This window comes from Dermochelys coriacea, chromosome 3, assembly GCF_009764565.3.
Source record: "Dermochelys coriacea isolate rDerCor1 chromosome 3, rDerCor1.pri.v4, whole genome shotgun sequence".
Classification (NCBI taxonomy): domain Eukaryota; kingdom Metazoa; phylum Chordata; order Testudines; family Dermochelyidae; genus Dermochelys; species Dermochelys coriacea.
In genome coordinates, this window is record NC_050070.1 from 192,969,430 (window position 1) to 192,986,947 (window position 17,518).

The following is a 17,518-nucleotide window of genomic DNA, read 5'->3' on the forward strand; positions in this document are numbered from 1 at the left end:
CTGGAGAGAGCAAGCTGTGACATTTAGATCATCCCTACACTTCTGGATTATCCTTACACTTCTACAGGTCTCTCAGGTCAATCAAAGTGCATATGCAAAAATGTATTGTGTGGCTGCTGGGGAGTTCTTGGTTCTGGCTGGCTTGCCTGCCGATGAGTTCCCCCCACCCCAGTCCCCTGGCGGTCAGATGAAAGGAACCCACATCACACAGGAAACTGGTCCGGAAGTCTCAGTGGGGATGGGGATAGCAGCGGATGCTGGGGCTGGCTTTCTGCAGCCAGAGTCTACGTTGCTGAATGGGTGACCGAGTGCATTGTTCCCATCACAGGTGATGCTAACGCCACATGCAGTCACATCTCTAAAAGAGGGGCGGGCTCTGTCAAACACCTGAAGTTACACCCGTTACCCAGCTGGAGAGGAAACTGAGGGGTATAAAAGTCCAAACACCAACACTGCAAATAAACCCTTCTTGTGTCTTGCTTGCAGTCCTGGTTTGGTTTGTTTCGAGACTAAGCAGACAAAATAACAACCGTTTCATAGGCCCAACCTTGACGTCTTTGATCCGTTCTCACTCAGGGGGAGTTTTAGTGGAGGAAAGACTAGGAGGACTTCAGGACCCAGAGCCAGAGGGGTTAAAACATCTAAATCGCTGCCCGGACACAATTTGTGTGAAATCAGCTGAGTCTTCCCAGGTGTAGACCTGCTACCGGTAACTGTCCGCTGCTATGGTGCTGAAAGCAGGTCCCAGCTCCTCCTCCAGAGCCACTGCCCCACAGCTAGCACTGAACTATAGCTAGACATTGCTTTGCTGGGTACAGAGTAACAGTCTGGAAAGTGAACCCCAATTACTCTAGTTGTAGGCCTCATTTGGGATCCCCAAGAGTATTAACTATGCCAAGCACAAATCATGACCGAGTCTCTTTTTTTATTCTTGTACAGACGGTCCCCCCAACACACACGTGTGTATAAACACCTCAAGACACAAAGTAGCTTTATTATAAAATTCGAATTCTCTTTTCTGCCTGCAGATGATTTAAGAGGGACTCTTTACCTAGTGATGGGACACAGCTAGATCCCCCAGCATCCAAGTGAATGAGAAAGCTAACTATAAGGGGGTTAGCCCGGGCAGGAAGATCAGAGGCATTGCGTTCCTACTTTTGAACCTTTCCCCTCCGAATAAGATACTCACAGGTAGCCAATGCTCAGTTGACTGTCCCAGAGTAGGAATTAGTCAGGAAGGGCAGTTTGCACCAGACCTAACACTCAGCTAATGATGTAGCAGTGGCACTCGATTTAAAAGTCTCATCAATTAAACTAGCCCCTCCCTCCCCCCCCCCCCCCCGCAGCCGAACAGGGCTCCAGCCCGATTTCGGAGGGTACAAAGGCCTCGTCCGAATTAATCCAGTCCCTTTAACACACACACACATCCCTTCTCTTGGCCTCGTGCGTGTGGCCTGGTATTGCAGTGTCCGGGCTAGAGGGTTTCCCCCCGGGGGGGGGGGGGGTAATCCCCGCCCTCCGGAGAAGCTGGAGATCCGTGGGGGCCGTTTATATGGTGTCTGGCTCGTCCCTGGCGTCCTTTCCAGCGCTAGGGGAAGTGAGCCCACGCAGACTCCGGGTGCGGGTGTAATGCCAAGAGCATCGCCCACTCGCACGCCCCGCAGTGGGCCCGCTCTGCCTGCAGGGACTAACACACCCGGCGCGGAGCCGTGCCCATTTCCGCTCCGGTTTCCCCCTCCCCCCCCCCCCGTACCGCTCCCGCCCGCCGGCCGGGGGCGGCCGGGCCCCCTCCGGCAGTAAAAGTGGGCTTACGGCGGGTGCAATCGGGGCCGGCTGAATTCCCGGGAAAGGGGCTGCAACGGGATCAGCGGCAAGTGGCCCCGTTGCGCCGCGCCGGGATCCGGCTGGGAGAAGGGAAAGGGGGGGGGCCGGGAGCCTCAGAGCAGATGCGCCCCCCCCCCTTAGAAATATTCATCCGCTGCTTTGGGGGAGGGCTGGGCTGGCTCGGGTCTGACGCCGCCCCTCCTCTTCCTCCCTCCCTCGCTCGCTCCAGCCCCGGGCGGACGCACCGCCCCTGCCGGGGAGCCATGGGCGAGATCCCCAAGCTGGTGAAAATCAGCGTCTCCCTGAGAATCCAGCCGAACGACGGGCCGGTCTATTTCAAGGTGGACGGGCAGCGGTTCGACCAGAGCCGGACCATCAAACTCCTGACCGGGGCCAAGTACACGGTCGAGGTGGTGCTGAAGCCCGGGGTCGTGCACGCCACGTAAGTGCCCCGCACGGCAGGGCTGTCGCTGCTCCCGGGCTCCCCTCCCCTGCCCACTGGCTATTTTTAGAAGGCTAATATTTTTTCCTGGCGGGCTGACAGCGCAGGATTTCCATTGTGTCCCCCCCCCCCCTTGACTTGGAGGGCATCTGTGTCTGGGTGGGGCTCTTCTCCCCCCGGCTGCTACCTCAGCATCCTCCCTTTGTCATTACAGTGGATCGCTGCAAGGGGGGTTGTGGGGGGGTGATTACAGTGGATCGCTGCAAAGGGAGTGTGGGTGTATAATGACAATGGATCGCTGCAAACGCTCTGTGTGTGTGTGTGTGTGTGTGTGATTACAGTGGATCACTGCAAAGGGTGTGTGTGTGCGTTTTCTTTCCGAAGAGATACATTTTCCTTCTCTAGATAGGGAAGGAGAATTCCCGACCCACCCCTACGGTGCAGCTTCCCCAGGCTTGCACCGCTTCTCCCTCCTGGGTTTTCCCCAGTGTTTGATCTGGAAGGAGAAGCGGTTCTACTAGCTCTGCGATCCTTTGGCTCGCCAATGCGGGGGGGCTGGAAAGGAAGAAGGGATGCGTTAGTGTGCTGGGGGCTGCCTCTGGCTGGACAAGCAGGGCTCTCCAGGAAAAGCGATCCTCCCGCTGAAAAGCCCATTAAAATAGCTAACGCCCAGCTGCAAGAAATGAAACCTTCACCTCTGAATTATACTCCATGTTTCTTCTCCGGGTTACTACTCGGCCTGCCAAATCAGGAACCATCAGCCAAAACGAGTCAGCAGCACAATCCTGTTATTATTATTAAGAAGGCCACAAAACAGGCCTCTGCAGAGAAGGCAGGGTACAGGCCTTTCTGTGCTTTCCTCTGTGTAAAAACCCATGAGTGACCCCACTCCTCCCATACTGTGTCTGTGCAATGTCTGGGCACTCCACCTTCATGTTGATTTCATCAGCTTGGGTGATAAGGGCCAAGTGTCCAGGGTTTGGTTTAGTAATTGTTTTGGGGACAAGGGCTGTTTCAAACTGCCTCAGGCATGTCTATTTCAGGACTATGGGTATAGGAGGAGTGAACATCCCCCTGGAAGAGAAATCAAGAGATCCCCAGGTCGTCTGTTACACAGGAATCTACGATACAGAAGGAGTGCCTCACACCAAAAGTGGGCAAAGACAGCCTTTACAGGTCAACATACAGGTACCATCTCTCTGAGCATGGCCAGCACATGCTGGACACTATGGTGCATACAGAGGCAAGGGAGATAATGAACTCAAGAACGGAATGAGATCTGGGGAGGGTGAGATTCTGGCAGCTGGTAAATGGGAAAACATAGAAAGGATTCATTGCTCTAAATCTCAGTCATTGTTTATTTTAAAGTGGAGACTTTAAGATGTTGCATATAATATCCTTGCAAACTCTGAAAGAGGCCATAACAGAACCATACACTGAAATCACTATTACTTTAGCCACAGCAGCACCGGTGACATTCATAGAATATCAACATTGGAAGGGACCTCAGGAGGTCACCTAGTCCAACCCCCTGCTCAAAGCAGGACCAATCCCCAATTTTTGCCCCCATCCCTAAACGGCCCCTTCAAGGATTGAATTTACAACCTTGGGTTTAGCAGGCCAATGCTCAAACCACTGAGCTATCCCCTCCCTCAAGGCTCACTGAGAAGTACTGGTTTCAGAGTAGCAGCCATGTTAGTCTGTATTCACAAAAAGAAAAGGAGGACTTGTGGCACCTTAGAAACTAACAAGTAGCTCACGAAAGCTTATGCTCAAATAAATTTGTTAGTCTCTAAGGTGCCACAAGTCCTCCTTTTCTTTTTGAGAAGTACTGCAGTGGGATGATCTTACCTTACCCCCTCCATGGCTCAATTCACTGAGCTGCTCCTGAGTTAGACAAAGTCCCCCTTGACTTAACAAAACATGTTTCAAATAGCATGCCACACCTGCCCTCTGTGTTCTATGTGGACACTGGTATAACAAATATTCTCATTTGTTTTCTAAGTAATTCTCACATCCACCGAGAGGACCCAGCCCCTGCCCCTACCGAGGTCAATGGAGTTCTCGCCCTGCGCTCAGATTCTTATGTGCCGGTGCTGAAAGCATTTACGCACTGGCTTAACTTTATGGCATTTCTCCCTCTGAAGCCAATGGAACTACAAAAAAAAATATAAAATTAAGCATGTGCTTACGTGACTGCAGGATGGGGGTTTTATTTTGCTATTCTGGGCCCAATCCTGCTGCCCTTACATTTTACATATCTAAAGGCTGTGGACTGGACTCCTAGATGTAAGAAATTGAGTCAAAATAATGTATTCCTTGAGAGACTTTATATTTCAGTTAATATCCTACTAGTATATATAATACAGACTTCTAGAGTAAATATTTTGCCACTCCTATAAAGCAATGGTTACAGTTTGGCAAAGCTGTGAGCAATTAAACACAGGGTCTAATAATGGAAAGTGTTGGGCAACCTTTATAGTAGGTGATGTTACCAGCCCCACCAATATTATCCAGACGCAGGAACATAAAAAGACTAGGAGAAGGGATGCTATTATGCATGTCGTAATTGCTTCAAGACCAGATACCATTATGGCACATATGAAGTTAAACAATGCTTACACTTCTAAAGACCATATAAAAAGAGTTTGTTTTGATCACATACTAAAATTTTATAGTCCTAGTAGAGCAAATAGAAAATCACCATTAACAGTTATAATGACAGGATATGGAATGTGGTAGACACTTCCATTTCAGGCTTCATCTCTCACGTTTTTTGGCTCAGACTGAAATTGCGGGCAGGGGACAAGGACGTGTCATTTAAAGATTTTGGGACACGTTGAGGTCTGACCAGCCTAAGTGCTAAATATTCTTGTTCACACATCTATGGGGATCTGACAATGCTCAGTAACTTCCTTCCCTAGCTAGGCACCATTCCCAAAGGGGCCTTTCACCTAGCCAGCAATTTCCAGATGAAGAATTTGGGGCAGGAGACCATATACATGGCTTTGGAATCATCTGAATAGACCATTTCTGAATCTTTCAAAGCATTCAGTTCTCTGGCTAGAAAGTGCATGTGTGCTGTGAGCAGCAATGCAGAATTCAATGAATAGGTCTCCAACAACATTGCTTCCTAGCTGTAATATTTTATTTTGCATAGGAAAAAATCCCACTGAGGCATCCAGACACTTCTGTTCTACACTGCATTTGGGGGAAAGCAGCACACTTCAAAGTTGATAGACTATTAAGCTATTGCCAAACTAAAACTATTACAAATCAGAAGCCAACTTCATTCCTTAAGGATATCAAGTTACTACTACCATTAATATGAATATGGGAGTGAGCATGCTAATGATTTTGTTAAGCCTCTTCACACACCCAGTGTGAACTAGATGTTTCCTGAAGCCTGAGCTAACTAAGAATCAGCAGAGTGCTTGTGCAGTAAATAAAAATCCATACACTTTTCCTCCTAAAGAACCTGACTGAGTGCTTATTAAACTTTTCACGTGACTTTTTTGAATTCACCTTGGTTTTAAAGGAAAACTGCAAAGGAATGTAACATTTCCAACTACTTGCTCAGATGGATGAGAAGACTGAACCCCTAAGAGTTAGTTAAATGTGAAATAATTAAGATGGGAGCAGATATATTGTCAATTTAATGTAGGAAGATCAGAGAAGCCGTAGATTTCCACAGTTCTCTTTAGAAAAAGTTCCATATGGTTTCTAGATGTTTGGGTGGTGGAGTCTTCTCAGTGTTCACTGTCTACCTCTATAAACATGGGGGGGCCAGCTCCTTAGCGGGAATAAATTACCATAGCTCCATGGACACCAGCTGAGGACCTGGCCCAGAGTGTTAAATTTCTGCTCTTCTCTGTACTTCTAGCTGCAGCTCTGCTCTTGCTATCCTGACGTGTTCTCAGGCTACATTTTCTGTTGCACTTATCATTACTATGGCAATCCCTATCCGCAGGGGTTCCACCCCTCTTATTCATGTCAATAATGATTGAACTGTTTTCAAAGTGGTTTTAAATATTGATTTGTGATTACCTTGAAACTCTGTTTAGAGGAATTTATATTTATATATAGACACACTCATTTGATATATGTAGTCATCTAAAGAGTAAAATCTTTCCATTTGTGGTATGGTATATAGGTACCCACTCAAGGAAACCACTTGTCAGAGCGCTGTACTAAATTAACTAGATTTCTATTTAAATTTGTAAGACTTCAAGTACTTTTTTTTATTTACTACTGCGAGATACTAAAAAGATTGAGTAATTTAAGAATCGTGCCACCACTCTAAATACAACATGTGTAACTTAACATTGGAGGTCTATATCCTAAATTGAGGTACCTCCTTATAATGAGAGGTAATAGCAGATACACTTTTATTTTCCTGGGTAATTTCATTAGCCCTTAAGTGCTTTTGTACCATTTTCATCACTGCAGCATATAACTGCCTGTTTAATATGAGAATTTACCCATGAAAAGAAAATGCCCAGCATAATTTCTGAATTCTGAGAATGTATTTTCTTTTCAAAGGTATAAGATTAAGATGCAAGATTATTTTCTGTACAAGTTACAAAGGCAGTGTCCTCCAAATTCTATCACTAGGTTTAGCAGTCATATTCTGCTGTGTCCCCTTAGAGAATGTGCAGAAAATGATGCTTTCAAAGAATCAAACTTCACCGGATAAAGTATCTCCATTCTACTAGCCATGAAGTTTTTACTCCTACAGCACAGTGCGTCTGAAAATCCAGTAGTTTATTTTTCCTTTGGACATATTTTAAAAATAAACCCAAAGGAGGCCCGGGCTTCTGAAGGCTGATTTTTGGTACTGAACTGAAGCAATAACAATATTTACCCAAACAGCAGCTTTAGAATCAAATACTGGGATACTGTGAAGTCAACAGGACTTGAAATTGGTAAGCAGCTATTCAACACCTCTCAGAATTTGGTCTTAAGAGCTCAGTCTTTCAAATGTGGGTACTTAAATCTGTATTTAGACTTCTAAGGCCTAATCTACACAAGGGGGGGGATCGATCTAAGATACGTAACTTCAGCTACGAGAATAGCGTAGCTGAAGTCGACATATCTTAGATCGACTTAGAATCGCTTACTTCGCTTCTTCGCGGCGCGAGATCGATGGCTGCCGCTCCCCCATCGACTCCGCTTCCGCCTCTCGCCTTGGTGGAGTTCCGGAGTCAACAGCGGAGCGATCGGGGATCAATTTATCGTGTCTACACTAGATGCGATAAATCGATCACCGATACATTAATCACTACCCGCTGCTCCGGCGGGTTGTGTAGACGTGGCCTAAGTGTTCAATACAGGTATCTAAACATGGAATTAGGTGTTTAAATAAGCATTTAGTTGCTTAAAGGTTTGTAGATCTTTAAGAGATTTAGGCACTTAACTTTAGACAGTCCAATCTGAAAACTAGTTTGTGTCCATTTGCCTGTTTAAGCAGTATGTAGAGCCCAATTTAAACATCTAGGTTTTAGAAATTGGCCTCTTTGTATATAGCTTTAATTCCTTTCCTGCCCTCCGACCCCTACCCTTTTCTATCCCCGTGTGACTAGTTATCCTCCTCTTCCAATTCTACAGCAGACAAGTCATGTTCTGAGGCACGCTAGGAAAGGAACATACCTTGTAAAGGATTAATCCTAGAGTTCTTACTCCAAACTAAACTTTCATTGAAAACAGTCAGTTTTGCCTGAATAAAGAGCGCAGGACTGAGCCTCAAGTCATAAACTAGTCTTAAAATAGCATTTGAATGGGTAAAAGCCAGAAAATTCCTAGTAATTTATCTGCCAAGATAACTTTTTTCAGAACAGGTAACAAGAAGTTATTTCTTGAGCACAATATACCGAATTTCAGTTAAATGACTTCTTAAACTCTTGCTGTTAATTGTTGGTAGCTGGCATAGAATCATAGAACCATAGAGTTAGAAAGGACCACAAGGATCATCTAGTCTAACCCTCCCCCAAGATGCAGGATTTGTTATGGCTAAAACATCCAAGACAGATGGCTATTCTGCCTCTTTTTGAAAACCTCCAGTGAAAGAGCTTCCAAAATTTCTTTAGGCAGTCTGTTCCATTGTCCTAGTGTTTGGAGGTTTTTCCTGAGATTTAATCTAAATCTGCAGTGCTGTAATTTGAACCCATTGCCTCTTGTCCTGCCATCTGTGTCAAGAGAGAACAACTTTTCTCCATCTTTTTAATGGCAGCCTTTCAAATATTTAAAGACCACTGTCATATCCCCCCGTTAATCTCCTCTTTTCTAAACGAAACATACCCAGTTCTTTCAGCCTTTGCTTATATGGCTTGCATTCCATCCCTTTCATCATCTTTGTCGCTTGCTTCTGCATCCTTTCCAGTTTCTCTACATCGTTTCTATACAGTGGTGACCAAAATTGGACACCGTACTCCACATGAGGCCTAATCAGCACAGAGTAGAGTGGTACTATCACCTCCCATGACTTGCATGCTATGTCTCTGTTAATGCAACCCAAATTGCATTTGCTTTAGTAGAATAAGGTTTAGTTAGGCCTTTGTATCAGCAATCTTATTTCTGCATCTTCAGGATCCTAGGAAGGCATTCATTTATGTAGGTGTTGTTCTGGTACTTGAACACTCAAATTATGCTTAGTACCTAGAAACCTGTGAGCTATTTTACCATGCAGCTATATTTTTAGCAGGGTGTCCATTAGGAAAGCTCTCATTGGCAGAGCAATGAGGAAGTGAACTGGAAGCCAGAGAACTAAGGGAATGATTCTGAGGTCTTTACCCGCCATTGGACAATGACAGCAACCCTGGGAAGTTGTTGGCCCCAGTGCCCCAGAAGCCCCCTCCTTGTTACATTGAGGAGCCGAGGTTTTGTTCTGTAGGGTGCTCTGCTTATGCCCTCATCATGGGAAGGGTCTATGGGACGTCATTTGTTAACACACATCTGGGAGGGGCTGAGGATGCTCATGCTGGAGGCCCAGCACTCTGTGTGCTCAGGCAGCAATGGTTCTAATAGGAGGTGGTAATGGCAGCAAGTGGCTTCAAGAGAGAATCTGGTATCCTCTCCTGGATGCCCAGGGATAGATAACTGTTCCTTCACCATTGCATTCCAAGACGCATGGGACTGGCCTGTATGGAAGGGCAAGTCCTCAAATCACCCAGAAGGTGACTGGGGATTTCAGAGTGCAGAGACCTGAGTCTAGACAGTGCTCGGACACCATGGGGAAAGGCACTACTTAATGCAATATAGATAGGGGGCTGGTCAGCTTACAACAACCCCCCATAACAAATAGCCATTAAAAAACCTCATTGTGCCCAACTTCAGAGGGACTGAGGGAATAACTAACTACTGAGCCCCAAAGCACATAGATGGGTGATTGCATAAAGAACTATGGCACATACTTACAAGAGAGGGAAAGGACCTTCTGATTCTAAGTTCCCTTTAGCTACCATTACTAACCATGCAGTCCTGGAGAGTCCCTAGGTGGTGGAACTGGTGTAGTTCTGCTGCAGGGTGACGGGACTTTAGGGTAACCACGTAGAGATTGTGCAGCCACCTAGTTATGGTGCTGCCTGTGCTCAGGGATTCTCTGCTCCCCCAAATACACATACAAACTCCTTTAGTGCATTGCACAAGGCCCTCCATCAGAGTAAGTATCCTCTCAGATGTGGATGGCTGACACTTCCCTCCACTAGCAATGCCATTCCTGGGTTGGAAGTGGGATTCCTTGAGCAGGAGGAGGCAGTCCTTTTCCCCAGGGCTAAGCACGGTGCTTACACAGCACTCTCCGCTGCTACTGCTTTGGGTTACAAGTGGCTCCCAGGCTGGGTAGCTAAAACCATGTCCGTTCCTTGAGAATGAATGCAGCCACTGGGGAGAATGTGGGAGAGCTGCTACAGTAACTTTAGATTCCCAGTAACTTTTTTCTGTGACTTCCTGTAATGGTGCAGATATTAAGGCAACATCCGCAACTGGAGTCGAATTGTCAAAAGAACTCAGGACCCCGTAGCTGCCATTACGGTCATGACTAAATTCTAATTATCAAGGGGCATTGCTGGGGGCAGAGTTCTTTTGAAAAGGTGTCCACTCTGCAGCAACAAGGTGAGTGTGGTAATAAATGTGTCCCTTAGGTTAGGCAGTGGCAGCTCACTAACTGCTCAGCAGGCAGAAGCAAAATAACCACCCAACTGGGAAATAAGCTATAATCGGTCAGGTGTAGACACTGGAGCTTCTGCTTCTTCTGGCTGGCGGAAAGAGTCATTCTGAAAAGGGATTTACATGATGACTTTCCAGTGGTGAATACAATATGCGGATGATCAAAGGTCAGCTCCTGAATGTATGATTGTAATGAAAACAGACACATGGAGAAGAGTCATTATTAAAATGAGCAATAGGAATATTTTAAAAGGAACACGAAAAACATAGTAATACTTATTCCATTGCAGTAATACTGACTTCAGTGGTTAGTCTACTAGAACATACACCAATATAATGTGCAGTTGAGCCTAGAGCTGGCGTGTACAAACCCTCATACCCACATTTCAAAGACAACATCCAAGGTCATTTGTGCTGGTGCAAATCTGCAGGATCTCAGTCGAAGTCAGTGGAGTAATTCCCACATTTACACAGGTGCAATTTAAATGATAATCTATCCTTGTTCCTCTCATGCAAGTGTATTTTACTATTATACTGGTGTCTTGCAATAGGTTGTGGGGGGGAGGGGCAGGGGGAACATGAGATATTTCATACTGTCGGAATTCCAAGTTATTATTACTGTGGCCCCATTCATTTCTAAATAACATGTTTAAAATAATGTTAGTTCATAGACAAACGCCAAGTCCAATACAATTTGAAATCTTAATTCCCTCTCATTGTAATGCAACTTAACCAATCACTCATACTTTGCTATCTCCTAAGCAACTACTAGAATATACTTTGCTATCTCCTAGCTTCTGTCATTTGTCCCAAAATTATGATTCAGTAGCACATTACAATGAGCCGTGATTATAGAAAAATGTAAGTGGGAGCCCCTCTCACTCTTGTTTGGTATAAAAATGTGGAATAGAAGACAAGGGAAGTCTACAAATAGCACAGTAACCGCTTGCATAGTAATAACTTGCATTAATCTACAGATTGAATGGCACTGCAAATGAAAAAATAAGGTAACACTCGAGACTGCAGGCAAAGCAAAAAGGAGGAAGTTCACTACTATTAATTCTGTGTACAGATCAAAGTACACAGGTAACCCACTAACCTCAGATCTCATGGCAAGCACAGTACATTGCATAACGCTGGAAAGCCATGTCTCATATGTTGGCAATATATATTTCACACAATAGGTATATGGCATAATCACCTGCTTTCATCACCTCACCAAGTGTTGCAGGATCCTTGTTTAAAGCATTATGATCCTGATTCTCCACTGCTTTGCCCCCAGCAGTTACTTGCACCTATAGAAAGTGGGTATAAAATGGTACCTGGTCAGAATGGTATCATTTTCACTCACCTTGCACAAGTATAAATGAGTGGCAGAGGGACATGGCAGGGGAGAATCAGGCCCTGTATGTACTACTAATTATGCTTAGGCACTAAAGATTGCATGAAGGATACTATGGCAACCTTGAAAGATCTTTGATGTTGCTACTTTGGGAATAACCCTTACATCAGTGTGTCACACGTGCAGTGTAGTTGGAGGGCACACTGCATTGAGGAGGAGGGAAAAATCTGAGCTGCTTACTAACAACTTTGTTCCCTGTCCTTCACAGTTTAGTGACATCGGCACTTTTGAGACAGTCTGGCAAGTCAAATTCTATGACTACCACAAACGAAATCATTGCCAATGGGGAAACGCCTTTGGTAGCATCGAGTATGAATGCAAACCCAATGAGACACGCAGTCTTATGTGGATCAACAAAGAGATGTTCCACTGAAGATGAGCAAAGTGGACACTGCTGGACAATCTTTTTTTTTTAAAAAAAAATCTATCTTTAAACCAGCACAAAGCCTTAACAAAGGCATACTTTACAGTTGCTTTGTCCCATGTGGTAGAAATAACATGCTAAATTATACATACAGTGGGTGCCATTAAACCTTGACACTTGCTACTCACAGTACTTAAACTTACAATGGCATCTGCAGTATTCTTCATCCTTGCAGTAGGGAATTCTGCAGGCACCTTGATAAAGTAAACACTGTGATGCCAACAAGATGTGGATAATACCCACTAACCAGTATCACAGGATGTAATACCCTTGGTGAAATACCTTGCATTTGTATGATTCAGATCCAACTTCATATTAGTGATGATTTATCTGTATTTATATTTGCGTTGTCCCTAAAACATGCTCCATTGTGCAGTTTGTCTATGTCTTGTCATGGTAGACAGCAGAGGTGCAAGTTCTGGATGTTTGAACATTGGCTACTGCACTGTTGAAGTTGCGTTTTCATATGGGGAGACTCGGACACACTGAGTCTCCCTCTTCTGTTAATGTCGTAAAATATGCTGTGACTGGCTTTCCTCTTTTGTGAAATTTGGTAAAATGTCACTGGTTTTCTGTGTTCACCAGCTTCTGAAGTGATTTTTTAAAAACCAAGAGATACCATGAAAACCGTTAGCATAACAAAACATACCGAAAAGCAATAAATCTGTGGTCGTAAAGGCATAATTGCACATCTATTGATGTTGCTGATACATATCTTTAGAGCATGTACACTACTCTAACAAAATATAATGGTCACACCTAATGTTCTCTGAGTTCATCAAGATTATCAGTTCCAGTGGTAGTCTCAATTTTTTAAGATTAGGAATATTGCTCAAACCAGTAGAATCTTTCAAAATAAATGAATTTTTTGAGGTGTGATCACTGTACTGTACTAAAACCTCCAGGCTTCCATATCAGCCAGAAATATTCATCTCTGAAGAAGGGCCCAGATCCTGCAAATGCTCACACATGTGACAGCAAAAGAACAGTCAAGTTATAAGTAAAGTGCATCAGTGCACACTTGTGCATGAGTGTTGCAGGATCATGACTTAAGGTGCTAAACATATAATTTCCAATGTTTACAGCTGAGAGGCAAAGGGGAACATAGATTCAGATCTCTTCTTTCAATATATAAAGCAGGTAAATTACTATACTGTCCCATCTTCAATCTCTGCTGGGTTAAGTTCTCTCGCTGGTATGTTAGCTGTTCCTGTAACCCTTTGTGAATAATTTTTAAATGTCTGTAAATTGTAATCACAACTTTTAACCTTTTTAATAAAGGACTTGGAAACAATCTATATTTTTCTAAGCGTGCACCATCTAATTGGCTTCTCTTACTTTTGACTTTAAATTTGAGTATAGGAAGACGAAGGCTGAGATTTTCAAAAGTGACTAGTGATTTTAGGCACCCAACTTGAAACATCTTTGTAAAGGGACTGACATAGAGGGTTGGTTTTAACACTTTCTGAAAATCAGGCCCCTTTAAAGTGTCTCAAGTTGGGTGCCAAAAATCACTAATCACTATGGAGAAATTCTGACCACACATGCTAGAACCCAGACAGCTAGAATTGTCTTAGTAGTATGCACAGATACAGATTACATATGAAGTTCATAAACAGAAGACAGAATTTGTCCCTGCCACGTTGTGACATTACCCAAGGTACAATCTGGACTGATGAACAGCTTTGTCCCCTCAACCCACAGCTTTGAGGCCTACTAACTGACCTGTACATCTCAATGGCTTAACCATGAAACTTACATTTTAGATGGCAATATCCCTGACAGCATTTAAAAAAGAAGTCTCCAGCTAATATGCCCCACATAATCTTTAACTTCCATGTGGCAAAAGCCTTAAGTGTCTCCTCCCCATGCTGCTAAAACCTCCATCTTAACCCTACCCCACGCCAAACTATTTATATGGTGCAATTCTGTCAGTACAACAATCTACAATGTCCTGAAAATTGGAAGTGTGAAAGCAGCATGAAATAAATGTAATATACAAATTAATAGAGAAGCTATTGTACTGGCAGAATTAAAATACATGCAATAAACCCCTCCAATTTAAAGAGCTGACATGGAATTCTCAACCTACCACCCCTAGTGGCAGAGAATCCAGGGACTGGTCAGAAACTTTAGCTCCAGGTTGCCATGGAGTACATTGCCCTTAGATAACTGAAAGTGCCCCCAGGACAGAATCCTGGGTGCATAGCAGCAAAGTAGCTCTTTACCATCATATATTCTGGCTCAACACAACTTTGACCAATCATGGGCATACTCAGGTACTGTACAATGCACCAAGAGGTCAGGGAAAGGGCTCCACTCACACTCGGCCAATGGGTGATATGAACTGCATTAAGCGGTGGGGAGCTCATGCAAATAAACCTCCTGGTCCATTCATCAGCCCTCTGTGGTACTCATGTTCTCCACATCTGCTTCTGGGGCACTGAAGGCTACTGAGGCCCTTGGACTGCAGTACCTCCCACAGACCTTCTCTGAGCAGGCAGGGGTGGATGGGTTGGCTCTGACTGGGAGGGTGCAGGTAAGATTCACTGTATTCTGTCTCCCTCGCCGCTGCTTGCCATTTAAATGTGGGGAAATTTGGCCTGATGGCCTTGCCCTATCCCTATCTAACAGCAGACTAATTTATGAATGTAGAAATGAAGAGCCTGCTGCCCCTTCATGTCAACACAGAATAGGCCCAGAGCCTCAGCTGGTGTAAATCAACCCAGCTGTACTGACTTTTGCTTTATAGAATGACTCAAAACCTAACAAGGGAAAAAAATGCTCCTGGTGAAGTAGATACAAAAATTCTGCAGCTTCCCCTCTGAGGTTATAAATGTAGTGCATCCAAGACAACTCTGAAACAAGGATTTTTAAAATCTTCCCTCATAGGTCATGCGTCTTAGACCTTTAATCATTTTTATTGCTCCTCTCTGGACTTTCTCTAATTTGTCCATATCTTTCCTGAAATGTGGTGCCCAGAACTGGACACAATACTCCATTTGCAGCCTAGTCAGCATGGAGTAGAGTGGAATAATTACTTCTTTTGTCCTGCTTACAACACTCCTGTTAATACATCCCAGAATATTTGCTTTTTTTTGCAAGTGTTACACTGTTCACTCATATTTAGCTTGTGATCCACTATGACACCTCCCGACCCCGACCACTTTCTGCTGTACTCCTTCCTAGGCAGTCACTTCCCATTTTGTATGTATGCAATTGATTGTTCCTTCCTAAATGGAGTACTTAGTATTTGTCCTTATTAAATGTTATTCTGTTTATTTCAGACCACTTCTCTGGTTTTGTCCAGATCACTTTGAATTTTTATCCTATTCTCTAAAGCACTTGCAACCACTCTGAGCTTGATATCATCAGCAAACCTTATAAGTGTACTCTCTATGCCATCATCTAAATCATTGATGAAGATATTGAACAGAACCAAATCCCACTCTATATGTCTTCCCGCTTGACTGTGAACCACTAATAACTACTCTCTAGGAATGGTTTTCTAACCAGTTATGCACTCACCTTATAGTAGGTTCACCTGGGTTGTATTTCCCTAGTTTGTTTATGAGAAGGTCAGGTGAGACAATATCAAAAGCCTTACTGAGGTCAATATAGACCACATCTACTGCTTCCCCCTAACCCCTATCCATAAGGCTTGTTTCCCTGTCAAAGAAAGCTATTAGGTTGGTTTGAGATGATTTGTTCTTGACAAATCCAAGCTGACTGTTACTTATGCTGACTGCTACTTATGTGACATAACCCACAGCTATCTTGTGCACTTAGTCACCATAAACTGGAAGCAAGAATACCACAGAATCTGGAAAAATCTGGCTTTGTCTTAGACAGACAAAAAAAAACAACTGAAGTGTGTCACTAACAAGCACAGATTCATGGCGGGTTGGGGGTGGAAAACTGACCTTGGTCTGAGTACCTGTGTTTTGTAAGTTTCTTGCTGGAAGATGCTTTCCTGATAAGTAGAAATTATCAGTTCTTTGCTGTCGCTAGGAAAATCCCAGCCTCTTAGTAGTTACTTTGAATTATGCTTTGTTTTAAGTTAACTATAAAAAGATTAGTTAGAAAGTGTACTTTGAAGAAGTTTGGATTTTCTGCGAGCTAGGAGACTGGCATCAAACTCCCCAGCAGCTAGGAGAAAGGCTGGCCACCAGAATCCTGCTGCTGAATCACTCAACACCTCCTCAAACTTTGGGTAACTATTTTTGGAGTGCTATTTTAGGTTTATGCTTTGTCCTCAATAAAAACAAGGATTTTTTTGGGTGGAAACACTCTTGTGTATACCAATCATTTATCAGATGGAGGTGCTGTGTCCCTGCACTGATTTATTTCCTGACATCACCTGGAAAATAGTTACAATAGCTTTGGGTTCAGATAACCCCAGGTAACACAGTGACTTATCACTAGTCCTGATCATACTACTAAGCACTTTGACATTGATGGGTGGAACATACTACAGAAATGCAAAGTATTGCTCATTAGTAATGTGGTCTTGATTTTTCATGGGTGCAGGTGTTTTTGACTCTTGGGAAGACATGCTGTGGTGTTGGTTTTCCAAGGGTCATGCATGGTTCTATGTGTAAAAGGAGCTTCAGGAGTGAGGGAGCTACATACACAATGGGAGAGTTTGTTCTTTGCCATGGGATCTTATGAGAGTCAATTCTAGAGGCAGAGTTGCTCCCGTGGAGCCAAGCTTTGGTGTTGGGCTGAAAGTCCTGGAGGAAGGAATTGACTTGCATACTGCTTGACCATCACAATTCAGGACTGGAGCATGGAATCCAACATACAAGGCCCTGGACTTCTCTTATCACTCGGCAAAGGAATGACACAGATATCAGAAGAGGAGGCAACAGTTGTAAAGTCTCCACCCCCCAGCTAGTATAAATTAGCCTGATTTCTTTGACTTCAAAGCAACTAATCAGATTTACACCAGCTGAGGTACGTACAGTCACACACCTTTAAAATGACAGGATGCAAAGTGAAGCTGAGCGATTCTGGAACCCCACAGAATGGCAGAAAGACATCTTTCTAACAAAGACTGCTCCCCTGAAAGACAATGTCATGAATATATATGAGGCATCACTATATCCTTATTGTAACTAAAGTGTTATCTGTACACAAGAGGCTCAAATTTTTATATGCGTGAAGAGGCTTGTTGCATTTGGTTAGTGTCATTTGTGTGACTTCTTGTGGAGTACGTTAAAATGCCTGCTATAGTATGCAATTCAAAGCTAAGTGATTTTGA

General features: G+C 44.0%; 1 protein-coding gene across 2 annotated transcripts; it reads left to right on the forward strand.

Moving 5' to 3' along the window:
• Positions 1 to 1,531: 1,531 nt before the first annotated feature.
• CNRIP1 (cannabinoid receptor interacting protein 1) lies at positions 1,532 to 13,549 on the forward strand. 2 transcript variants are annotated; one of them, XM_038397308.2, is made up of 3 exons: positions 1,532 to 2,266; positions 3,310 to 3,454; positions 12,040 to 13,549. In XM_038397308.2, exons 1-3 carry the CDS (start codon positions 1,947 to 1,949, stop codon positions 12,202 to 12,204), a joined length of 630 nt encoding a protein of 209 aa, XP_038253236.1. In that variant the 5' UTR covers positions 1,532 to 1,946; the 3' UTR covers positions 12,205 to 13,549. The 2 variants fall into 2 exon arrangements, with proteins under 2 accessions (XP_038253236.1, XP_043367931.1); XM_043511996.1 differs by having other exon boundaries at positions 1,753 to 2,266; positions 3,295 to 3,454.
• Positions 13,550 to 17,518: the final 3,969 nt, after the last annotated feature.